The 26,768-nt window shown below is 36.1% G+C and overlaps 2 protein-coding genes across 4 annotated transcripts; both read left to right on the top strand.

Annotated features, from left to right (window-relative positions):
* Positions 1-458: 458 nt before the first annotated feature.
* lyrm7 (LYR motif containing 7) lies at positions 459-2,862 on the top strand. The gene is made up of 5 exons (XM_060896224.1): positions 459-598; positions 831-903; positions 1,641-1,711; positions 1,907-1,988; positions 2,087-2,862. Exons 1-5 carry the CDS (start codon positions 506-508, stop codon positions 2,155-2,157), a joined length of 390 nt encoding a protein of 129 aa, XP_060752207.1. The 5' UTR covers positions 459-505; the 3' UTR covers positions 2,158-2,862.
* Positions 2,863-3,326: 464 nt separating this feature from the next.
* Positions 3,327-26,239, top strand: cdc42se2 (CDC42 small effector 2). 3 transcript variants are annotated; one of them, XM_060896688.1, is made up of 5 exons: positions 3,327-3,534; positions 16,935-17,227; positions 23,058-23,159; positions 23,896-24,013; positions 24,159-26,239. In XM_060896688.1, the coding sequence occupies exons 2-4, from the start codon at positions 17,174-17,176 to the stop codon at positions 23,995-23,997; spliced, it is 258 nt and encodes an 85-aa protein (XP_060752671.1). In that variant the 5' UTR covers positions 3,327-3,534; positions 16,935-17,173; the 3' UTR covers positions 23,998-24,013; positions 24,159-26,239. The 3 variants fall into 3 exon arrangements, with proteins under 3 accessions (XP_060752671.1, XP_060752673.1, XP_060752672.1); XM_060896690.1 differs by lacking the exon at positions 3,327-3,534 and adding an exon at positions 9,775-9,863; XM_060896689.1 differs by lacking the exon at positions 3,327-3,534 and adding an exon at positions 15,391-15,551.
* The last annotated feature ends 529 nt before the right edge of the window (positions 26,240-26,768 follow it).

Genomic DNA, 26,768 nt, shown 5'->3' with positions numbered 1-26,768 from the left:
GGACAGATACATTTTGGGCGCTGCGGCATATTAAATATATGATAAATAGTAAGTTTCTGCGTGAGAAATACATTGTGTGGCGGGAAAGCGTGATAAACGACCCGAATGAGTCACTGTTACTCTTAATGCGTGATACTTGAGACCTCTGTAGTGAGATTTTCATACTTACACTTGAAAGATTGCTGGTTAAACTACAAGTTTGCTGACTACTGTTACTTCATTCATACTAAAAGTCATCAACAGCAACTAAATAGAACTCCCATATGTTAGCAGATGAGATAGAAAGACAACTAACATATGTGTGTGGCCAGTGTGTGGTGTAGCTGAACACAGCTAGATAGTAGTTATACACCCTGCTTCTGACTTATTATACTATCATTTACATATATAAATGCAATTATTTCTACATTTAATCACATAACCTTTTTCTCCACCGTGTGAATATGTAAATTCTGGGGTGAAGCATGCAAGATATGAGAATCACCCCAGACCGTAACAGTCATTAATGCTCCAATACAACAGGTGGCGCTGTGGTCTGGGAACGGTGAAGTCATTTTCAGGCCAGAGGGAGACCAGAAAGATGGGGACACGTTTAAAGGTTAGGGATCCTGTCTTAAAAATGAATCATACCTTTCATCTCCTTATGCATAAAGTGTTTGTTTATTTAAATGGACTGTGCAATTTATGTTTCAATCCCTGTGGAAACGCTCGAGACTGTATCTCTTAAGGAGTGATATTTGTTATGGAACATTCAGAGTTGTAGGCAATAACAAAAGTATTTATTTAAAAGTGTGTATGTATGTATTTATTTATTTAATTTATTTTTACAGGTGCTTCGAACATTTAAAGCTCTACATCGAACACGGATGATTGTGTTTAAAGACGATGAAAGGGCTTTGGCAGGTAGATAAAATGTAAACAGTACACTAGTTTTTATACCTTGGTCTTGAATAGCACTTTAAGCCATTAGATCATCCTCCATGCTTTTGTTGATAAGGTCAAAGTGGGTATTTGGGTTATGGGTCAGGATGTTGGCTGATTTTATTTTCAGTGTTGTTCTTTCATGGTTCAGCAGTACAGGGGAAGTCACACATTGCCCCATATTCTCATTACATACTAAATGGCTTCTAAAGAGTGAGTTATGAAATCTTGTCATTTTAAGTTTTGGTACAAAGGAATGAAATCGATAAAAATAAGAGAAAATTCTACATTTGATCAGCGCTGTTTTTGTGTCATGTAACTTGCCTGTATGCTTCTGCTCAAAGGCAAATTGATGATGGAAGAACAGCCAGTTAAACAGAGCATTACATTTCTTTGTACTTATAAATACAGTTTGAGTCAGTATTTTATTTGAATACAGCTTTTGTATGTCTCGCTGATATCCTGTTTCTAATTATTATAGCTGATATTTTGTGTAATTCTATTGTTTTACATTTTTGCAGAGGCTTATGTCAAAAACCCACTCATTATTTTTTTTTAAAAAGTACGTTAGTTAATCGGAGAGGATTCTGAGGAATAATTAGTAACTGATAGTATAGTCAGAATAAGTAGAAGAATTAGTATGAGAATTAATGTTCTAATTATCAAGGCAAATGGAGTACTGTCAATTTTACTTGTTAATTTTCTTTTTCGAACCACAGCTGCAAGATTAAAGATCAATGAAGAATTTAAGAAAAACAAAAATGACACGTCAGAGGAAAATATACAACAGGTATGGCTCTAACATATGGTACAAATAAATGACTAGACATTGTAATTTATTTTGCAAACTTTCATTCTGTCTGTGATTGCTAATTATCTTATTATTTGTAGATTTTTGTTCTACGTCTGGTTTCACCCCAGTTGTAAGAACAATTTCAGGTCACTTTAGATGTAGTTATGATTCTCTCATGATCTTTTTCTTCAGATGATCAAGATGAGCAATGCTGTTGAGACAATCCTGCGGGAAAATGTCTTACAAGCAGAGCATGTTGGCCAAAATAAGCTTGGTAATATCTGTATGCAGAATACTGTGGTTATTCAATAGTTATATGGTAATAGTGATCAGTACTTATTATAAACCAACTGTCTTTTTGTTTGTGTGCAGTTCTGCGACCCCGAGAGAGTCTTCTTTCAGAAAACGTACCTTACAGTGACACACCTAGAAAAAAAGCATAACTTGTATGGATTCATATATCCCTTCTTCATTGCTGGAGTAATAGTTTTCTCCACAAATCATTTAAAAACATACAAAACACAGAAAATACCTTCCATGAATTTTTAAGAACAAGCTTCTGTAGTTTAAAGTAAAATTATAATTTTTATGAAAATTGCATCTGTGAATTGCATTCTGTGCTTCAGGCCTCTAAGCATGACTTATTGTTACTTTAAAATAAGATGTTAATTACTTTTCAAATGTATTTAAATATATGAAAACATACAAAACTTGCAAAACACATCATTGTGTCTTCTTACAATTCAGTATGCAACCCATTTCTGACAATATTCAGTAATGATTGACAGACCAAATTATGCTGATATTTATATTATTTGACAATATGAATTTATATGCAGATAGTTCTCTAATATAAAATGGAAATTTTATCATCGTTCACAAAAACAATCTGTTAGCAAACATCTGTAAACATGTTATGTTTGGAGTACACTTTTTATTTAACAGAATATGTGAAAATATAATGAGTATATACTTCATAGACTGACTGCTTAATGTTTATTTGTACATATGTATTGTCTTCTCTTCTTATAATAAATGTGTTGTGTTTGAAATTTATGTCTGGTGTAAAAGAGATTTTCCACTATCACCAGTGCTCATGTCTGAAACACTGTTGTCCTCTTCCATGTGCTATATAAAACTGAAACATGTTTGTGTGTTTGTTGGTTGATTTAAAGTGAGATTTAATCAGTTTTTCCTTTAATTAATAAACAACGTACGATGGTATACAATAAAGATGTTCAGTGAGTAAATGTGCAATGAATGTTATGTCCTTGCTCTGACTAATTGTTCTCGAGTTGGGATCCAGAGACTCCAGTGTTCATTGACACATAGCTGATTTATTATTATTTTTATTATTATTATTTTCTTACAGTTGTCCCACGTTATCTAACTTATTATTCTATGGCTCTAATATATTATTTGAATAAGGTTAAAAATTCTTACTGAGGTTAAAGGGTTTATTTTACAGAAAATTGGCTACAAAATGTTTGAGAAGCTGTGATCTGTAGTCGGCGCTGTATTCACACCTTTGATTAACGGCACACCTCCTTAGCGTTGATGGGAGTGTTTATCCATAGCGGCTCCTTTCTCTTTTAACCGGGTGCAGTCATTTATTGCTGAATTCGGTCGTGACAAGACGGGCACTGATCCCTGATTTTTTTGTCCCCGTGTCCTCGTGCTGCCCGGTGTCGGGGCGGGTGTAAAAAAAATAAATAAATAAATCAGTGCACGCTGTATAGAACATCACAGGTGAAATCTCTGTGCCTGTGTGCAGAACAAACAGGGACGACCATCGTGCGCTCGAGGAAACGTCCGAATAGGTAAGGAACCGGTTTAATTGATCGTCTTTCCTGGAAGCAGCCTGGAAATGTCAGTGCAGGAGGATGTGCGTGATTCAAAGATGCTCATTTCTGTGTTTGGTTAACCTTTTAATTCTAAGCACCAGGTCCTTTGTCAGTCGTGTTTTTCACGAACATTTTGGTATAGATTTTTTTTAAGGATTGTTATGCCATACCATTTAAAGAACAATTAGGCTGTTCTTGCACCTGATGATTTATTTCTTCTTTAAAGATGAATTTTATGTAACGTTTGGAAATCCAATGTAGGCCTTCTGCTTTGCAGTCGAGACATGTACATGCTTTGTGCCATTACTAATAATAGCAATATGAGAAAACGCAACGAGATATAAAAATGACTCCATCATAAACAGTAATTCAATTAAAAATACTCTGTTTTGACACGAATTAGATAGACACGTGTGAGTGAATACAATATTAGGTCCAGGTTAGTTGGCACATCCTGTCAGGCAGCATCTGGGCTGGTAATTAATTCACCTGCTCTGATTCTGAGATGTATGTATATTTACATGATGGCTGTATGAGAAATTGTCACACTCTGACACGGTATCTGTAACTAATCAAAATGGAAAAACTACTAATAATGTATGTTTTCTGCAACCAACTGAAGCACACCATTGAGCCCAGAAGTCATTGTCTGTAATACAGTGAAATTACGTAAGAGGTTTAGTCTTACTTGAACATTTGCACATTTCTTAAATCACCAATAGGGAAGACAATAGATACCTAATAATCCTGTCATAGATGGTTATTTTATGTCTTTTATTTTAAAGCATACGTACCTGTTCAAATGTATGGTACATTTTCTGCTACAAAGATTAAGTGACTAAATTATCAAAATAATGAAATTCTATCAATGACACTTGTTAATGTTAGTTGAGGAAAGAAAAAAGTAATTTATACATTATAAGTGGACATGATGGATGATGTTTATTTACTCATCCAGCATTTATCTTTAATAACTGCTTTATACTGGCCAGGCTTGCAGTGAATTCAGGACCCATCCTGGAAATGCTGGGTATGAATTGGGACAACACCCTCGACAGTCCATGGGCAGGCACCATAAACACACGTTGACACTTTTTCTCCATCTGTTTCACCTGAATGGTTTATTCATAAAACATGGTTGATCCTTTATTATTTCTATGTCTTCAGAGCCCATGATGAATCGAGATCCAGCTTGTTTTCTGTAGGCCCATTGAGTCATTTTTGTGTTGGATGGAAAATCCAACGTCTAGAAGTGTCCAAGCCGTACAGAATTTTTCTTCTCAGAAGTGTACTTTCAAAGCACCTTCTGTACTCCATGCCGTTTTATTACATGGGGTAAATGTGGAAAAACATCATAGTACAATATCTGGCAAAATTATTTTAGCAATTTTTACTATATTACACTATTTGTATATAACTTAGAAAACAAATTAAATATGACGTTTTATATGTTGGTCTAACACATTGAAAGTACATGATACGTTACTTTCCTTTTCTAGCTTATCTATACCAGTATACCATGATGGAAAGAGGACAACAATCTCAGGTTTTCTCCCATAGTATACCTTCATTTCCTACTTCCATAAATATTTAATTAGGTTCCTTGGTCTTTTATAAAAACATGCACAGCTTTCCTAATTTATAAAATGTCTTGACAAACAGTATGGACTGGCCCATCTACATTAGTCACAAAATATGCCCTTTGTATTTGAATAGTGTTAGGTGCTAGCATAAACAAATGGTCACCTTCAACCTAGAACCAATTTGGGATTTCTTAATTCATCAGATCAGTGCAAATTTAGAGGAATTTGAAACTTAGGTTAAGCAATGGTCATGTTGCTTGATTAAAAAGTGAACTCTTGTCTTGCATTTGATAACTAACCAGTTATCACCATGTTTCCTTAACTGAGTGAGGCCAAAATTATTAGCCATGCTGCAGGGTGCCTCTAAGAAACACATGAGAAGCTCTCTAATCTTATTTTTTTACATGACCATAGTGATGCAGGTAAGCACATTCATACACATGACTAATGTTATGTTGTTAAGCACTGGGTTTTACTAAAACCTGCAGGGCTCTCTGAAACCCTGTAATCTAATTTAGACCCCATGTGTTTCCCTTTAAGAGATCTTTCCATGTTTAAGACATCTATGTTCAGTCAGAGATTCAGCATGTAAATGTATCTTGGAACTTGTCCCCTACTTTGTGGCACTGCAGTTTTCCTTTCATTTTGGCAGCCTAAGTTCATGCAAAGCATATGTTTACAATTTAAGCTTCATCAGAAACTAGGAGACATTTCTGAATAAAAATTGAATTTTTTTCCGCAAACAAAAGTCTACCTGATGCAACCAGGCAACACCCAGTCTGTACTCAAGAAATGAACACAACTAAGTGTCAATAAGCAGAGCTTCATAATCTATGTACTCTAATGTCCTAATTATAGCAGAGAAGCATACATTTAATGCTCCACTTGATGTGCTTTCAGTAACTTAAATAGAAAAAAATAAATAAAATAAAATAAAAAAAGTGCTGTACTTTCCCAAGACTATTCATTACAAACTGAGTGTGATGTGTGTTTTATATCACTACCTTGAGACTGAGAGAACGGGCTTATGAGGAAGTGGTTTAAACTCTAAATCCTCACATCTGGAAAGCCGCACTTGTCATCTTGGGCTGGAAAAACAACCAAAGAATTACGTATTCACACCCTGTCCATCAACTGAGTCAAAACTCTGACCTCAGTCCTGCTGGGATCTGTACACTGTAACATAATTGAACTTTATATAAAGAGCCATATAATCTATAATATATATAATTGGTGGCAGCTCACACAGTCCATGGTGGTTCACTGCCAATTATCCATTTTAAGTGCAGGTTTTGGTTAACATGAAGTGGAATTGGTGAAATAGAGATTCTTAATCCATTTAGTTGGAACTGGAATAAACAGAATGAAGTGGTTGTTCCAGGTAGACTCCCAAAAGACAAAAACATGTACTTATGTGTTTCTGCTTTCTGTCATGGTTCATAATAAGGAATTGGGTCAAACTTTGTGGTTGTAAAATGTTTCATGAAATGCTTACTTTATTAAAAAGGCACAGTAGTCACTTCCATTTACTGAGCTTAACAGCATGTAACGCATCACTTACTTGCAACATTCTGTTATGACTGCAATTGTAACAACTGTTATGTTGCATTCCTCATGTAATGAAAATTTGCTTGTCAGGTCAGGCTAGCTGAATCTGCAGATAGTTGGAATACCTCTTTTTAATGAAATTGCATTGGGAAATATGCTTTGCTACATTTTTAATCCAGTCTCTTATTAACATGGTACTCTGCTGCCTACACCTACAAAGATGTGTATTCTGCTTTGTAGAACAGTGCCCAAACTCTTATCTACTGCCATTCCCAGTTTGGTGATTTCAGTGCTCAAACATGCCCGAACCTGGCCATTAACTGCAACGGATCTAATGTGTTGGAACATAAACCTCAATAAATGTTGTATCCCCAACACTGATGATATAGTTCTTATTAGTAAAGTTGAAATGTATTTATGGGACTTTGGACATATGTACGTTTTCTGTACATACTTACAGAAAACGTACATAGCCTTTGGCTATTTGTTAGCTACCATCAGGATTATTTTGTTGAGAAGTGCGGCAATTAAAAATTGGTATAATGTGTCATTATGAAATCAGGAAAAATTATATAATCATTGTGATAAATTCAACCAGGCAATCAACAGTGTATTTGCCCAGTTAGTGTTTTGCTTGCCTATTCACTTGTGCTAACATTTCAGCTAACATAATGTTACAACATATGCTGACTTGTTAAGTGCTTTGATGCAGATTAAAAGTGAATGAATAAGTATAATTATTATCCTCTTCTAAAAAAATTCTAATTAAGCACAACATGTTTGCACCTTCAAGAAAAACTCTTAAGGTTGGCAACTGTAGTGCAAGCAGGCAGCAGGATTGAGAAGCTTTTAGTGTAGTTATAGCATCAAGTAGTGCCACACTGCTCTAAAGCATGTTCATTTACCTAACTTTTTGTCCCGTCCCGTCCCCGTCCCCCCCTTTTTTTTTTTGGTATTGAACCTTAGGTATTAGTCCAGTGTACTAAATTGTGAACCACAAAAACCCTATTGATTTAATAAATGTCTTACTTGCACCTGGTGCCCACTTCCGCATTTTGTAGAAGATAATTTCTTAAAAATCCAGTAATTTCAATTTGGAAGCATCTGTAGAAATCATGCATCCATTCAGTTCAGTTCAATTGTCTTTGTATAGCACTTGAAAGAGCAGACATTGTCAAAAATCAGCTTTACAGAAATATTTTAATTCCAGAAAAAAGTTTGCATTCCAAGACAGAGTTGAAGGTGTCAAGGAAAAAAATCCCTGAGATGGTATTAGGAAGAAGCCTTGAAAGGAACAGGACAAATTGACTAATTAGCTATTAGAAAAGAGTTCTACCTCAGTTAGCTCGGCTTGACAGAGGGCAGAGGTTTCCTAGGAAAATATTACAGTAATTGTAAGATATTTTATTTCAGATTATATTTTCATACTATCTTTTGAGTATATTTGTAACCTACTTGCTATATGCTGCTTTAGAGTGTATGATAATAGCAATGTATGTAAATAACTAACCAGAACATTCTGCCACTGATGGCATTTGATAGGGGAAAATACCTAACAACACTATTGCATGCTACAAAAGTGCAAATCTGTCTTTGGTGGTATTTGTGGCAAAAGCATTGCCCCATGCAAGCTCCAGGGTTGAAAAAATGCATGAAGCAGTTTCTGTTTTATTTTGCAGCTTAAAGGTTGAGATATCTTTCTTTAGTGTTTTCAGAACCTCTCTGAGCCAGGCACTGTTTCATCATTTATCACGGTAATATCCATAGTACATCAAGATAATATTCAAACTTGCATTTATAAGGACTTTGTTTTTTGAGAATAAGACTATAATCTTAGAATATTATACCAATATGATAGTAGACTATTGTAGTATAGCCTAATACTGCTTTTTTTTAACTCCTTCTTATTACATGTGGCAAAGATGTGGAGTTTATAACTGTGAGAGGAAATGTAGGTCAGAGAGAGCGGTAGGTTCATGGCATGTTTTTTTTCTTTTAGTCAGAGTACATCAGGTTTTAAGTGACTTCGTAGACCACATTCACTTTCATCTTTCAAAGGCAGTGAAGTCCCATAATGAAGTCCCATAATGAAAGGAAATTGTGCTTTGCTAAAAATCCTACTGGCTGTTCTTTCTTCATGAATATACTGTATTTGTAATATCATAAGATTAACTTTTCATAAACATGTAAATAAACATATGATTAGTATATCTGTCCATTCTATAAAAAACAAACACTGATATCTTAAATAACAAGCATAATAAAGGACACTTTAGAGGAATTATGCAAGATATCTGAGCATAGGTTGCTTTTGTAAAACCCATATAACCCTTCTTTAACAAATGACTAAACATCTAGTGCCTTATACCACTGTTGTGCTCAAAGTCAGGAGTTATCCTTACCACACACCGTTTTCTTCAGGTTTTGTAGAGTCCATCCAAGCTGCTTACTAGCAAACTACAGCTAGCATTGAGTGTATTCAAATATCCTATAGTTATTATTGAAAAATAATATTATTATTTAACTGAAAATCAGCCTCTGTTTCTTTTTGTGAATAAGCAAACAGCTAAGCAATATTGTGACAATGAAGACGTATAAGTACAGTTTTGGGTCATGTTTATTGCATTCAGTAGCCTTTTTGAACCTTGTGTTTTGGTGTGTTTAATATCTGTATATAAGATGGCTTCTAAGTTTCAGTGAATCCTGTACATAATTTTTTATCATAATGCCTTGAGACGTGCTACATAAAGTCATCACTTTGGTTATAGTTATTTGCATGGGGTTTTATATACCCTGTGACTCCATGGTCTTGTGATTGTACTCCCAAACATTAGCAGCTTGTCTTGAGTGGTGCTGCTAACCCAAAGAAGTATGACATCACCATAGTGGCCCCTAGCATGACAAGTATAGAGATTTTGGATGCGTCCCAGCTGCTTTCCTGCTATATAACACACAAATGTGGCAGTCTTAGCGTGACGTCTGGAATAGCTCAGCTGCAACGTGATGTGGGTTTTCTTGTAACAATAAACAAAAAGTTAACCGATATGTTTCATCTTGTAGCCTTGTATTTAAGGGGAACTGTGCCTTTATTCCATTATTTTCATGTGCTACTTCCCTGTCTGGCTCAAACAGATAGCTCAAACTCAGCAGCTGACTGTCTTGAGGCAGCTGAGGGTAAGTTACACAAGGAGACTGCAGGATTTGTGCTGTATGTACATATTAAATTAATGTTTAATAATTAATTTTTCAGTTAACCTGGCAAAAGACGTAAATAAGTCTGTCATTACAAACTTTATTTACTGAGAGGTTTGCCTTCTACTATTTCTCTCCATATATCTTATGTTCTTTTCTTCCTTATTTGTTTCTTTTGTTCTCTTTGGTGTTCTGTGTGCCATTTAACACTCTTCCTACAATATGAATGTAATCTAACCCTTTGATTATGACTTATTTGGGGATCGGTTAAGCGATTAGGCTTTAAATTAATCCAGATATTTGTGGTTTATAGGGCAACTACAGTACATGGTAATGTCAGGGAAAATGAGGGAAAAGATTTCTAAAATGCACCCATGCAATATACAGGGTAATAAAAAATGTATGAGTAATGGGAAAACAAGGAAAATTTTGAGTGAAGCAGCATGGCAGATTCGGATACGAAAAGAACATAGATGAAGAGTTCAGTTCAGTACTCTGCCAGGCTCAGTCCATGGAAAGAGCTCTGCGGACACCACAGATGGTCAGGCTTCTTTTGCGTAATGGGTTCTGTACTGTTATACTGCCCCTTCCTGTGTGGCTGAATGTCAGCATCTTTGCCAGATGCAGTGGTGTACATAGAGAGATTCATGACTATTTAAGAATGACTTTCCTTTAAGTGAGAATTCACATTGTGCTTGTGCATTTAGACTAATGCTTAGTAAATCAGAATTTCAGCAGAAAATTGTTGACCGCTGTCTGAAAGTAATTAGAATCAAGAAGGGGAGGAAAGGACACTAATGCGTAGCATAGCAGAACTTCAGCAGAAAACTTGAACTGAACATTGGATTGAACTGCACAGCTTTTGCAAAAAAATTTGAAGAGTTTCAATGTTTCGCTGCTTTCAGGAAATGTGACAATTTATAAAGGACTATGTAATGAGTAAAACAGGAATTATGGAAGTATAGACACATTTAAAATGAAAGGTTTTGATTCTTAGTTCTTATGGTGTGTAATTGTTTTTCTGTAATCCAGGGTTTTAGTACATCATAAATTACTCAGTCTATGCTTTATAACTCCTTAAATCCATGGTTATTATCTGTTGCGTAACCAGCTGATGCAAGAAGTTAATCTTGTGAAAGATTAGAGATGTTACGCCAGTGCCATATGGTCATCATAAGCTCCCAACAGTGCTCCATGTGCAAAGTGCTGTATCTGCAATAAAGCTGCTATCAAGGTTTGAAGATCATAATAGACTCTTGTATGAATAATGATAAAGCTATTCCAAACTATTTCAAGAAACAGTGTGTGCAATGATGATTAGGCCCTAAAAAGGAGTTGTTTTAGCAAGCATTTAACTGCAACATTAAAGAGACAGGTCCTGAGAAAATGGCTATTCTCTAATCTCTAATGGTGGAGCTCAATCTTTGTCGTACCAGAATTAAAACATTTTGAGCTCAAAATCCACGTAGGAATGTTAGTTATTGTAGGAATCTTCTTCTGTGAGGTTGCAGCCTGCTTTTTGAGTATGCTTCTTTTTAGTATTACTAACCCTCCACACTAATCATGCTATTTTCACTAAAATTGAGGGTTTCACCTCAAGTAGATGAACCAAGTCTACAAGCTTCTATGTACTTACAAAAAATTATCATTCAGTAAGTAACTTGGACTTGTCACCTGTTCTTTATTGTTTCAAAACCATCTTGTTCTTTCTGTATAGTTTAGTAACTTTTACAAAGTTAATTGGTGAAGTCTCCTTCATGAAATCTTATAGCAGTCACAATGTGTGAGTCATTTGTATGGAAATTGTGAGTTGAGCCCACTGTTAAACACATTTAAAGAGGCAGACAGGGAGTGTGAGACAGAAGGAGGGAGATTTGGGAATGGGGGTCTATTGTGATCTCTTACAATCATACAAACCCCCTTCCTCAGTGGTTAGTGGCTGCTGTGGCAACAAGACCTCGGATAGAAGAATTGAGGGCTGTCCTCCAGCAACAAGGCGGCCAATTGTTACAGGAAAAGAGGCTGGCAAAATGAGTATCAGGGTTTGCTCTCTTTGAACAAAAAACATTTGTGATGGTGTCTGATCAGGTACTTCTGTGTTGTGATTTTCACAGTGTATCGTTCACAGTGTATCGGTTTGGCTAATGCTTCACCAGAACAGCATGGCTTTTAATGTATAGTTTTTCTTCTTTATTAAAACTCTGTGTATTGCTTGAATTCAGCAAGGGACGGATGTACTGTAAAGTTTTTAATAAAAGTTTAATCAAAAATCACTTTATTTGCTGTTAAGAAAAGAATTTTAAGCTGAAATGAGCTTATATGATGCTGTATTATAAAGAATGAAGTTTTGCTGTTATTTGTGTGTTCCCAGAATTGATGTTCCTGGCACATTAAATTGAAGTTTAAATACAATAATGCTTATATACACATAGGTAGTATCATGGTTACATGAAATTTAGTGTTCCGTGGAATAAGGGAAAGGGGTGGGGCTGGAGGCAGGGCTTAGTTCAGGAGCATGCAGAATCTTTTTGTGGAAGGGTTTGGTGATGGAGTTAGTGAATGCCACTTGGCCACTGATCCGTAACTGAGTGAGGGACAAAGGCCTCCTGCAGAGTGAAGTGCACTCGGAGCCCGTCACTTCATAGCGCTCTCTCGCACAACCTGCTGTGCTACACTCACATTTCAGTAGTGGAGGGTGAGTAATGATTGCATTGTTTTGCATCTGTTACGTTCTGCAGCATATATATATATATATATATATATATATATATATATATATACTCATAATATTTTTGGGCGTTAAGCGGTCAGTTTATGGAGTTACAAACAATACAGTTTTTTGGGGTTTATCATTTAATGATGAGCATCATTCAGTTTTAATGTGCAGGTCCTATGGTAGAGGCAGTGCAGGTTTAGTCCTGGAGTTTATGCATGCTTTTTTTTTTCACATTTTGAGTCTCACTTAGTGATGCTGGTTTTGCTCAGCAGTTTTTCTTGCTTGGCTGGCTCTCTCTTATGGAAAATCTTATCACCCAATCTGTTCACTATGGTTGACCACTAAAGCGTTTTTCTCTGTGGACATCTCTGATGCTTCTGTTCTGACATCCAGGCCAGGCAAACTGTCCCCTCTCCTCCTCCAACAGGGTCAAGTAAGCACCAGAAGTAACGGCTGTATCAGTCCGTCATTCATACTAAGAGCGACAAACTCTGCCTCTCCTCTTCCATTCCTACATGTCTAATGAATTCTTTCTTGGGCGTCTTTTGTGAAAGTGACTCTGTAAGCAGTGCTTAGAGTAATGGATCTTTTTGTCGATCGTATCCTTTGTTTATTCCTGAGCATCTGCTTGTAGTAAGGTACCTAAACCTTTGATAAGAATTTAGACTTGGTTTTTTATGTTGTTTTGCTGGGTTTTGTGGGATTAACTTAAAAAAAAACTTGACTCATTATAATAAGTGGTTCATGTAGTGCACATAGCACTTGATCATTATGTATGTACTCAGTGTATGCTGGGATGTATGTACTCATGTGCTGGAAACCCAGTAGCTTGTTTGTCTTAATCCTCATTTAGGATTAAAACCTCATTTGTAAAAGCTAATTTTTACCAGCATGGCAATACAGGTAGACTACACATTACCTGTGGTTATTTCTACTGGTCATTTTATAGAAGGTAAAATATGGATTAATCTTTCAAGTGCTTGCAGAAAAATGGTTGACAGAAAGAATTCAGACTTCAAATCTTATAAATTCTCCCATAATAATATCAATACCCCACCTCTCCATGTAATAGTAGTGCATTCCAAATAGCTTAAGCTAGTATGTTTGTTTAATCCTTTAATCAGCAGTTAGTGTTTTGTTTGATTAGCTATTTGCTGGGGCTCTTGAAGACATCTTTCAGTTGGCTCTGATAATCCAAACCTTCATTAGATGCTCGTGTTGGTTTAGAGTTTAGAGTAAGCACAGCATTTTGGTTACCCAGTCCTTCTTTCATACTTATCCAAAGCTTTAATTTCTGAACTGCAGGCATATTTTTGTAGATGATTCCAGGATGAAGGCTACAGTAGAGAGGGGTAACAGACACAGGCACATCAGTGAAGGAATCAAAGGAGCCCGGAAAAGAACAGATAATTTTAGCATAAGAAGATGGAGGTCGTGCAGCTTCAGAACTCATTTACATACATATTTGGCCCACATGTCTCAGGCTGAGCTCTGTCACAAAGCTTCTCTTCTAAGGCCAGGATGTGAGATTTGACTGCACAGGGTGTTCTTTAAGTAGAATGAATGGTACATTTGACTCTTGTATTCATGAAATTACTTGATTTCAGTTAACCAATCTTTTGAATAAAGTATCTTTAAATGTAGCACGTGTATGATAGATAAATCGTTATTGAGTTGTCATATCATAATCTAGTTATTTTTAACTGATCTATATCAAAGTTAGTAGAGCAGTTACTGTACAGAGAGTAGGAATGACTTGACTTACTGTCACTCCATAAATTTCAACGGCTACATTGCTAATTTTCGGTTGATTTGGTAGAATATTTAGTTACAATACACTGCTGTTCTTCAAAAACTCCTTAGACTTGCGTTTTTGTGGTAAATCTTAAAGCTTGTAAACTCAGTGATGATTCATGCTACTTTCCTCTCTCTTAAGTAATAATTCCCATGTGGCAGCTTGTCACTTGAGAACTCTATTTAAGTTCATCAGTCAAATCCTTTCCACGTTGCTTACATCTTGTAAGCGGCACGCCCAGAAACATGTCACCGGGATGTCTCTCGGCGTTCACAGCAGTCGAGCACTTATTGGAATAGTGACTACATTCACTGGGACAAGCACTGAGACCCATTTACAGAGAGACAGAAATAAATGACATCTCCACATTCAAACTCAGCAGAACAGAATTGTTCATTTATTTATTCATCTTCAGTAAACACTTTATCCTGGTCAAAGACAGTATCCAGAGTCTATCCCAAGAACACTATGTGTAAGGTGGAAATACACCTTAGATGGGACGTCACTCCACTGCAGGGCACTTATGCACATTCATTCATACACTCATTCACACTCTTGAAAGTTTACTGTAACCACTTCAGCATGGCATACTTTTGGAAGGAAAACTGCAGAACCTGGGAAATCCATTTAGACCTGGGGAAAACATGTAAAACTTTTTTTCATATGGGGCAGGTGAGCAACAAACATGCTTTTGGTTTAAAAAATCCCAGTGCTTGGCTACAGGACATTTTAATGAGGTTGGTTGAAGGTTTCAGCTCTTGAGTGGATGTGTATTGCAGTAATAAAAATCTAACACTGACTTTTGCTCAGAATGCAGGGTTAATGGCTAGAACCCAGCACTCTAAGCAGTAATAACCACATACCAAATGAGATTTTTTTGAGTGGATAGCAGGGTTCTGCTATATACTCCTCTCATTTGTAGCCTGTGTGGGAGTGTACTGTAGGAGTAAAAAGGCCTTATGTAGTGGGTTTGTCCATTCTTATCTCTGGCCTGCACACGTCAAAGAAAGGCTGACTGTCAGCTCCAGTGACAGCTTAGTTATATTTTCTCAGTGCAAAAACTACTGACTTTCAGTAAGAGAAAATGAGGCAGCCTGAAAGAAGAACTGGATAGTAGAGATGCACTTTTTGGTGACAGTGTACTGCCATATTACCAGAGGTCAGTACTTGCTTTTGGTTGTGTAGTTAATATGTTTTTACCATTTCAGAATTATTAAATCATAAGGTTTGGATGTTAAATTTTTTAACACTCTTGACTTGATTCAAAATGTGTGAATTAATTTCTATAAAGGCATAAATCTTACAGTAGTCTTGGTGGTAAGGTAAATGATAGGATTATATTAAAGCTCTCATTCTAATGCATTATTGTTTCTAGTAACTCACTCAGTTTTCTGCTAGTCTTCTGGACTTTGTCTTTACTGGTTTCTCAGTGACAAGCTAAGACGCTGACAAACAAACTTGGATTCTTGGATGTTTTAAAACATTCAATTTATCTATATGAGGTTTAAATATGCAATATTACAAAATTGTAACCATTTGCAAATAGCTGTGGTATATATATCATAGTCCATAGAAGTCACTGATGTAATTAAGATTCCCTGCGTTGACAATCTTTGGTATACCAGTGTAAAGCAAAGGTATAGAAACACTTTGTATTTTCTATGCACATTGACTTATTTAATTGAGACAGACTTAGGGATTGACCTGCAGTAGCTATAGTTGTGACAAGATTCAAACTAATGACATTTTGATCTGTAGGCCAAACCCTTAACCACAGAACCACCATTTACCCACAAATCTTCAATGATGCAAAATTTCCATCCTTTTCCATTCATGGAAAAGGGCCAGATATTGTTTGTATGATGAATCATTCCTCACACTAACATACTGTAGTGATGACATGTAAGAGTGTTCAATGCTTGATCTACTGTACTTGTCTTATCCTCAGAAACTGACCACTGTTGTATGTGTATGTCATGTATGTCATTAAGACTTTAATTTATTTATTTGAATCTAATAGTCCTGGCATCCGCATCATTTATCATGACCTATAGTCAGTGAGGAAATGAAATAGGCGATAATCCTTTGTCTTTTTAAAGATTTTTAAAGCTGGTTCAGTCGGCTTGATGCAGAGTCTGTGCTTAGTGCATGTATCAGTTATGGCTTACATCCAGCTAGTTCTAAATGGCCCGCTGTTGGCGGTGAATAGGCTTCTGTTTTCCAGTAGACCAGCCTCTTGGTGTTCATGTGAACATGCATATTAGTATAATTGCACACTAAAGGACAACAACACTAATTAATTTCCCCTTGAAGCAGGAGACATAACAAGTTACTACAGTAATTAACGCTGGTGGTGTGACAAAGTGAAACCAGAAGTTAGCATTGTCTGTTCATACACATGTGCTATCACAACAGTCTGTGCAGTTTTCTGTTACGTTTCCTGTTTTTTTTTTCTCATCTATATACAGTAAGCACATGTGTGCACATCTGTGTCAGCCTGTAAGTCTATAAAATATTCATGTTTCCCTTTTTTGTGTTGCAGGTCTGAGATTGCCCATGAAAGCACAGCAAAGAGGGCCTCTGTCTGTGGCTGTGTGTATGTGTTTCTCTCAGAGCTGATTTGTCTGAGAAAATCATTTACATCCAGCACCTTCAACTAAGAAACATCAAGGTCCACTGTGCCAGGCCTGCTGAGCCCGGCGTGCTCTTTTCCGTCTCTTCCCTTGGCCCCTTCACACCCTCTGCAAACGCTGGCACGGCAGCACTTTAGGACTGCTAATCATGAGCGAATTCTGGTTGTGCTTCAATTGCTGTATTGCTGAGCAGCCACAGCCGGTAAGCCACTCGTGCCTTGTCTCCAGAGATGCATTCATACCACAGAAAACAGGAAGTGCTTGCTGGTTATTGAGCAGCACCTGTGCAGATCTAGCACAAGGTTTCTTTTCACGAAACGATACATAAGAATAAGGCGTGTGTGTGTGTACAGCTACTGTTGTTTACACTGCTGAAGGAAGTATGTGCGGGTGTCAGAGTGACCAAGTGTATTTTTTTTTCTTTTCCTTTTTTTTCTTTGCATCATTGTAGTTTTATTCAGGCTAAGCTCTTAGCTTAGTCTGTAAAGCTATTCCATCACCTCATAGGAGCTTGAGACTTCAGGCACCAATTTGTCTACACTTGCCTCCATATTGATAAGATGCATATAAATAGCCTTGCATACTTCTACATTCAGAGCACATCTAAAAATAACTGAACAAGATTAACTAGTTCTCCTAATGAGAGCTTTGTTTTTCAATTTTCAGTTTTCCTCAGTTTTTCTATACATTTTGAGAAAGATAGGTTTGATTTGGATTTGACTGTGAGCAGTGTTTCTGTCATTAAGTATTCTTGCTCTGCGGTTTACATATTTGTGACAGTCTGTCATGTTAAACCTGGATTGACATGACTATCAGAGGATGAATGTAGTCTACACTGCATTTGGTATGGAACATATTTAAAAGAACAATATTTCGGTTTCTGAACAAAGGTCAATGTGGTTTTGTGTTACTGTTTAAAATGAATTCAATTTCTTTACTATTTTAAAATGGGTAAACTAATTTATATCATAAAATAATATCAATTAGATAAATGGGACAATATTAGATAATGCCAAGTGTTTTTCCAATGTTCATAGTCTGAAGTGTTCTAGGTCTAGGCGGTGTGTATCTCCATGTTACTCCTCCTGTCTGGTGCTCTGCAGTTACAGGGAGGAGATGAGTTATGTCACTCAAGGCCTTTTATGGCCAAAACATGTAAGGAATCTGAAGTGTTCACTGGCTTTCACTATAATCAGCACAGATGAGCAAAAATCTTGGCAGCCCTACATTGAAAACCCAGTTCATATGACTTTAAAACTTCTGCTGGTCTATTGTATAGCACGAATAATGAGCATACAAAGCCCTTTGTTTGTTAAATTTGCAGAGTGATGCAGTAGGATTAGCCAACATAAACTGGTGATATTGACATGATGTTGAACAGACGCATTTACCTCCCACTTATTGTGTAGCCAAGCAAAATGTATCCAAATATTGGTGAAATGTTTAACTTGTGGTGAAGTATTAACAATGGTGGTATCTTTGGTCATAATCTTTTGTGGAAAAGGTACTTTTTTAGTATGACAGAGCTTAAATGAATATCTCAATCGAATACAGTGACTAAGAATGGAATTTATAATGATTTGGAAATTTCCGGCACTGTGATGTTTTTGCATATTTTGATCAATTTCCTTATACAGTACTTCTTATGAGTTTTTAGCATCATGTCAAAAATCAAAAATAACAAGTTTGTTATTACTTAACAACTTAACGCATGATTCATAAATCCTGTATTCAGCATGATTCATGGTTATAAGCTTACATTATATGTTATCTACTTTAGCATGTGAGGTAAATGGAAATGTATTTTTTTTTGACTTCTAACTTTTCTGACTTGAATGCCACAGACAGTTTCACATAATCATATAGACAGGATAGTATGACTTTAATACAGTTTAAAGCATAGGCTATATTTTATACTAACTAGCTAGTGAAAGCTTCCAAAAAAAACCCTACAGTCTTAAGTAACATCCTTGGGTTGTACCTGCTTTACTTAGGTAATCATCATTGGAAGTGGAATTCCCCCAGTGCCTAGTAGTCTTCCAATGCCTAATGTCACAGTTGAATACAATAGCTGTAATATAGAGGACAATGTGCTCCAGGAAGCTGGGCTATTAAAAACACAGTTATTAATGCAAATCAGTGTCTCACATACCAGCTGTGAGTTTTCCTCTTTTCTTAATTTTCTGTGTTATTTTCGAATATGGTGATCATTAATTTAGGTCACAGTTTGCCTCAAGAGATGTGTGTGTGTGTGTGTGTGTGTCCGTCCTAGATAGACCTGTCATCTTCTGTTGGATAAGAACTGACATTGAGACCTAAATGAAACATCATGGTACAAAGATCACCTACAAGATGTGCTGAGAGGAATTTCATGCTTTCTATTTGGAATCTAAATGTAGCAGCTCATATTTCAGAAATTTTTTGAATTTTCTGGGAAAGAAAGGCATAAACATCAAGCTGAGATCTGTTTTTAATCATTGTATTCTGGAGACACACCTTCAAAAAAACTGAAAGTCCATTATAAATCATAAACCCATGGTTATGTCTGTTTAAATGCTTTACATTTTTTATAACAATAGTAAACAGAAGTGACACTTTTTAAATGTTACATCCTGCAATTAATAATAAATGGAGTTTTATAAGATAATAAATAATTTTAATTTTATGGTTAAACTTGGGGCAGAAAGAGAACCTTATTGGCTATTAGCAGTCAGGTGATGAAGCTGGCATATTTAACATTTGTCAGGTTGGAATGTAAACTGACCATGACCTAGAATTTCTTTTAAAATTCGTTTACTTTATAATGGCCCAAAGGAGACCTTATGGCTAAAGCAATTTAGACAGATGGTTTGCACTAGCATTATAGTACCATTGTGTCTTGGAACTCAATTTATGAGCTCACTTTAACCTTTTGCTCATAAAGTAACAGCACTTTTTTAGGTTGTTGTAATTTCTACTGAAGTGTCATTGAACTGAAACAGCCAAATGCATTGCTTTGTGTGTTTGGGCTGCACCTGCATTCAGTCATAAGCATGCACCAGAATGCAGTAAGAGTGTGACAGACCTCCGTCTGGATCATTTCCTCTGCGGTGGTTGACCACAGACATGTAGATGATCAGGCAGTAATACGACACGTTCTCTGCCCTCCTGTAAGTTGCCTCATTCTTTACTGCAGTAAAAGGCCTGTTCAGGATACTCAGTGCACATAAATTGCAGTTGTTTTGTAATCAAGATTTACTCAAAGCTATTTTCCACTCCACCCATTTTTTCACAGTTTTAAAAGTGCCTTAGTGGTTTATTTGTAAGCGTTCAAATCTAGTCAATTGGGTTGAGCTTTAAAATAAGCAGAGGACATAAAAATTTAAATGTCCATTAACCGTGTACAAATATTATTCAATTTTCATGTCATGATAATGACCCCAATATATCATGATATTGATTGTAAAACATAAAGAGGTGATAGGATCTTTGCAGAACAGGAATCCACAGGACAGATGTTGTTTAAGTGGAAGGCTGAGGCGCTGATGGGATGCAGTGCATGTAATGAGGCAGCATTGTATCTGGTTACATTCTCTTGAGTGGGTCAAAGGAGCCAGAATCTGGTTTGTTCACTGGCCAGGCCTGTAGGCCTCTGTCCGAAGATTGTACATGATGTTTGATATTGTAGCTTTTAAGCATGATTAAAGATCATTCTGGTTGAAACAACAGACAAATATTCAATGTATACAGAGTCTCGAGACCTGTAAGACTGGCCAGAAGGATTTAAGGTCAGCAACTTTGCACTGGCATGCAGTTATAAGGGTTAGATTTTTTCATGGGAGTAAAAAAAAAAAGGTTTCCAACACAAATCTGTTGCAGCAAACCATGAAGGTTGACGCCAGCATCCTTGGCCAAAAAGTAATGGAACATTTTTTTTACCACCAAAACAATAAGTATAAAAGTGTATTAAAATATAAAGTTATGAAAAAGATATCTGGCAACGAGTATATGACAAGAGCTGAGTTGGACTTGTGTTGTGTTGTATTTTTTTACTAGAGATGTCAGAAGGGTTCTGCAAATGTCAATGCCTTTGCGAACTGATTCATTGTACAGTTGTGTGCCACATACATACAAAAGTTAATTGGATAAAATTCACCAAGGACAAGGACTGTGTTGTTGGGGGATGTAACAAGCTCACAATGGCTGTGCTGGTTTAGACTTGTTTCCTCTAAAGTTCCCGTTTTAGAGCTGTTTGAATTCCTGCCATTGTATAAGTGAATCAGCTTCCTCATAGATGAGGTAGCCATGTAAGAGTCACAGTCACATTACAGGGTGTGCTTTAGTCTTAAATGTTTTCTTCATCATTTCTTGTAGAGTTTGAGAATTTAGTCTTGGTATTGCAAAAGGTTTAAAAATGTGATGTCTTGTGTAGGTGTGAGTAAGTGTGTCATGTGCTCTCACATGCTAATATGTCATTGATGATTCTGGGTCAGTTCTTCTTTGGTTGTGTGTGGTTTTCCTTTGCATGTGTCCTAATTAATGAATCAGCAAATTCTCAGTGACCAGCAGAACCAATTTCCCAGTTACACGTTGACATTTATGGTCCATTGCTCATCCCTTGGTGGAATGATTTGTTTTCTCTGCCTTTCTCAAAAACTGGGTTAATGATGCATTGAACATTTTCAATCATCATACAGTGTTGGTCAGTATAAAAATGCTTCATTGAGTGGAGAAAGGTGTTCTTTTAACCTGTCCTTAACCCCAGCAGCAGGCCAAATTGGCACATTGCAAGTTAGTCCTTATAGTTAAATCCTTAGTTGGAGGCCTGTACATTAACTAAAAACAGATTTGGCATTGTTTTATAAAAATCTGTTTTTATTAAAGGGAAGTCAGGGGGTTGTGTAGTTATTAAGCGAACAAGGCCAGCTTTGGAGAATACCCTTAGGTGCTTTCTATTTTCACATGCCTTTAGTGATGGATGAAAACAAATAAAGAGCTGTTTGTACGTTCTAGTTTAGCACTAGTGCTGTGCATGGCTTATTCAGTTTTGACTACTTGATGTAGAACATCTTTAAAAAGCAAGAAATCATAATTACACAGGTAATGCTAATGAAATTTCCAGCTAAATGATGTGGCATAAATAGCTGTCACAATATTTGATAAAACTTCTACAACAGGCGATATGCAACACAATAAATATATACATATCATAAATAAATATGTAGTAATGCTAAGTTCAACAATATTTTTTTATAGACAAAAATATATTTATTACTGAAAATAAATATTTATTATTCTGCATATTGTCATATTAGCCTTTCCTAATGTATATAACAGGTTTGTTATAACAGGCTACAGGTTTGAGTGGCACGCTGTTGTTCAATTGCATTTAGAACTCAAAAAGACTATATTGCTTGTTGGAAGATGCAGCTGCAGGTTTTGCCATTTCTGGTCTAGTGAAGTGTAAAATGCCATTGCTTCACTATGTTGGGTCGTCATAGCAACTGGGTAAATGGGTTGTAGATAGCAGCTGACTGGTGATTGAGCAGGAAAAAAAAGAGGTTCTGATGCTAAAAGTAGTGCTCATTCACATCAAGCTACAAGTGATGACTTTTAACCTGCTGATCTCTCAGAGGCCAAGCCAACAGTGAATGACTCTCCACTGTCCATAAGTTATAAAGAGATGTGATATTTAAACTCATAGCTGTGCATTACATAAGTGTGATTTTACAAGCTTGATTGTGCAAGGCTCCTATATCGTCATCTAGAAGCCTCTGCATTAATTGTACCCATTGCCCTATTAAAGTAAAGGATAAGAATCACATTGCCCAATTTTCTGATTTGCTAACAATTTGTCTCTTATGGGAAAGTCTGTAATGTTTTTAAATCGTTTCCATGTGTAATATTTGTTTTTTTTAGATTAAGATAACTAAATTTATCCAGCAGGTTGTGCTAAGGCACGATTACAGATCAGAAACAGAAACACAGCTGAAGATTTGGCTAAAGAGTGGTTGCTTATCATTTTGATGCCATGCGTTCTATTTCCTCTGCAGAAACGGCGGAGGCGCATTGACAGGAGTATGATTGGTGAGCCCACAAACTTTGTCCACACAGCCCATGTGGGATCTGGAGATTTGTTCAGCGGCATGGACTCTGTAAGATAATTTACATTGATCTGATTTACTTTGTTTCACCAATAATCAAAACAGTAACAATAATCTGTTACTTAGATTGTCACTATACCTTTAGTTAACCAGAATAAAATGGATTTTTTTTTTTAAGAAATATAAACACGTACAAAAAAAAGTATAGTTCAATGAATAACTTTAGATTTAGAATTACATTGATATGTTCATAAATGTTAAATTACAACAAGCATTTTCACAGTGAGGATTATTTACATTTAGTTATGCACAAAACAGAAGGCAAAGCTCAGTAAGCTGGAATGGCTAAAATGACAACTTAACACTGAAAGAGTGCAAAATCTTCTAATAACTCAGCTCCTGCAGTCAACACACACTAACCGTTCTTCTTTCTAGATTGATCGGCTAGTCCTAATTTATGGATTTATTTTGCATTGCTTTCTCAAAAGTAATTAGTATGAAATTGAGATAAATAAGATTTTTATATAATACAGTGTAATTGTTATGTAAAATTGCAGTAATATGGTTTAGTTTTCTATTTACTTGAGTGAGTTCCCATATTTACGTAAATTTACAAACAATTTGGATTCTCCAATTTCTTCATAAATATCATTTCTTGTGTAATTGTTTCTGTCAATGATTTAGATGTTCAAATCTAGTTTGCTAAATGAGGCTCATTTTACGTAAGTAGCTATAAAATAGTTTAGTAGTTCATTTTTCATGTACTAATTATTTGCCTTTTGAATAGGTGAACTCAATTCAAAACCAAATGCAGTCAAAGGGGGGATATGGGGGCGAGACCATGCCCATTAATGTGCAGATGCAACTGGTAGACACAAAAGCAGGATAATCCCTAACTTGAGGAGGTGAGTAAATTTTGATTTTAAATGCTGATTTATGATTAGGTTATGAAAAATACCCTAATCATAGGACACAAAAGCTTTAATTGCTTTTTTTGGGTAAATGCTGACAACCTTTCACAGAGACTGCTCTTTATTTCTTTTCCACTAGGATTCTACTGCATCAGTGTATCCATTCTGACGCTTTCCATAGTCTCCCAGCATTCCCCTGTTCTCACCAGGCAAACACATGGACTATCATGCACTTCATGAGAATGAGGATGCCCTGTCCATGGCTGTCAGTATCCTCGCCACCCTCATAACGGACGCATGCATGCCCTGTCATCGAACGCCTAGCAGTGCATGGTGTAACCTGGCCTATTTGTCTGTGATTTGAACAGCTCATTTTCTCAACACTCACACATGAAGGTCTGGAACCTCCAAGTACAAACTTTGTAGTTTTGTTTTATTTACTTTTTTTTCTTAACAGACTTTTTTGAGTCTTAAACATGGCGCCAAATTCGCCAACGATGTTCATATAAAATGTTGATAGTTCTGGCCATGCAATGTCAGAATGCTTGTTTTAATGAAATGATGACTCACTTCGGAGCAGAAGTACCATTTTTCTGACTGAGGCTCAAATGAATGTTGTTTTGTAAGAAGTGTGATTGTTCCTTTGCTGTTTATGCCATTTCAGATCACGTTCATTGTATCTGTTTTTCTTTGTGGTAAAATATGATTAGAGCAACAATAACTGATGCTGAAATGCACAACTGACATTTCTCTCACCACACTGCTGTAAATGTTTTATCATAAACTTGATATGAAGATGCTCAAGCTATAGTTGTTTGCTGTACAGTCAATGTGGAAAAACTATATTGTCAATGCCCTTATGCTTTAAGCTGATTTGGCAACATTATTTATGATTGTGGAAGATATTGAAATGGGGCCAATTTGCTCTCACCGTTGTACTTGCAGTCTTTTGGGAAATATAACGTAACCTCTTAGATAATGCTTTAGCGGTTTTGCTTGCTTTTGAACAAATGCCCAAAATCTGACATTTATAGTTTAAACTATTACTCTCTATGGGTTTAGGGACTGATGTTTTTAAATAGTTATAAAACAAAACTATGTTGTATTAAATTGCACTAAATTTTCAAATGCATAATGAACATGAAGAAATCTGGAAAATGGGAAGTGCAGCATGATAAATAAATAAATCATGCTGCTCAGGTTTCTCTGATAAATTGCTTCCAAAATACTAAGTAATCAATTTAAAATGAGTTTTTGCTAACAATATTCAAGTTCCATTATTTATGAATTTGTAAATCAAAACCTCAGTTGGGACAGATCTGTATCAATGCCAGGCCAAGTGAAGTTAAATGAGATAAAAGGCCATACAGTATAATGTGTGATCTCACAGCTGAATGTCCAATTGTTGTTCTCTCAAGTGCTCTCTGTTTGTATATACTGTGTATTTTGTGTGCCACAACCTAAACTATGCTAATTTATTTTTCTGTATTCCTTCTGTGTGTCCCCAAATCCCTGTGTCCTAATGTCATGTCTTAAAAAATGATCTCATTATGTTGTCAAGATGAAGAATTTTTGCAAGGTTTGTAAGTTTAGAGCTGGACAAAGTGAAATGTTTTCTTGGTGCTCTATATGAAGGTGTGGTTAAAGGATCATGTAATGCGATGTATACAGGGGTGCCAACATCTATAGTTTAGCCTGGTTTGCTATTTTTTGGCCAACTTAAAACACGCTTTTCTGCTTTTTGATAAAAAGCAGCTATAAAACCAAAAATATCACCGTGGGTACGGGGCAGTTGGTTGGTGGCTGGGGTATCTGGGACATGAGAGGCTAAATATCACACAGATTTTTTATATCTTATGTGAATTTGTGTACCAGTAGGAAAAAAAAACAGGTTTTTTTTTTTAACTCTCTACTAGGATTTTCTTGTTTTCAGTGTTGGCACCTCTGTATAAAAACTTTAAACAGTGAAGGCATTAATGATCGGATTTACACAAAATATTGAGCTTTTTGCTTCAGTGGTGTAACTGGCATGCATTAGAATTGCAATGATCCTCAGCCTCTGTTCACCTCAGATGGATTTCATCTCATCAGGGATTTCAAAAAATTAGTTTTAGATGCCGGAGCACATTTTTATACATTGACCGCTTTTTATTTTGCATTCTATGTTGGCTTGTACATTACCAAATGTGTTCACTTGAAATAAATATTTTTTCCATGTTACATGACTATGTATTATTGCACATTCATTAAGATTCTTGAATTATTGAAATTATTATTTATGATAGCTGATTGTTTTATTTTGGAATGAATATTATTTATGATCGCTGATTGTTTTATTTTCTTCTTTAACTAATATTTGCCATTTTTGAGGACCATCAAATGGATTTGTGCCATTTTTGAGGTCAAATATATTGTAAGCAGTGGAAGCAAACACAAAAACACACCATCACCAGGGTCACACCCACACAATTAACATTTTCGATGGAATGCCTAGCTCACGAACACGTAGATTTATTTGGAAGTACTGAATAGGCCCTGGAGCGCTGCACAAGGCAACACGCCTTCATGAAGTCCTTGATCATTTACATTTTGCAAAGCCATCAGCTGGTGTGCTATTCTGTTGCTAGGCAACCAGTTAGGTAGCAAATGAAGAGGTTTCCTCAATGACGTCAATCCCTATGACTCCATATGACATTCAACTGGAAAGAAAGTGCAAAGAATTTATGAACAAAATCAGTTTGTATGATTT

The sequence above is a fragment of the Tachysurus vachellii genome, chromosome 20 (genome assembly GCF_030014155.1).
Source record: "Tachysurus vachellii isolate PV-2020 chromosome 20, HZAU_Pvac_v1, whole genome shotgun sequence".
NCBI lineage: Eukaryota > Metazoa > Chordata > Actinopteri > Siluriformes > Bagridae > Tachysurus > Tachysurus vachellii.
The sequence above is the reverse complement of the archived record's forward strand: the minus strand, read 5'-3'. Positions and strand labels throughout refer to the sequence as shown.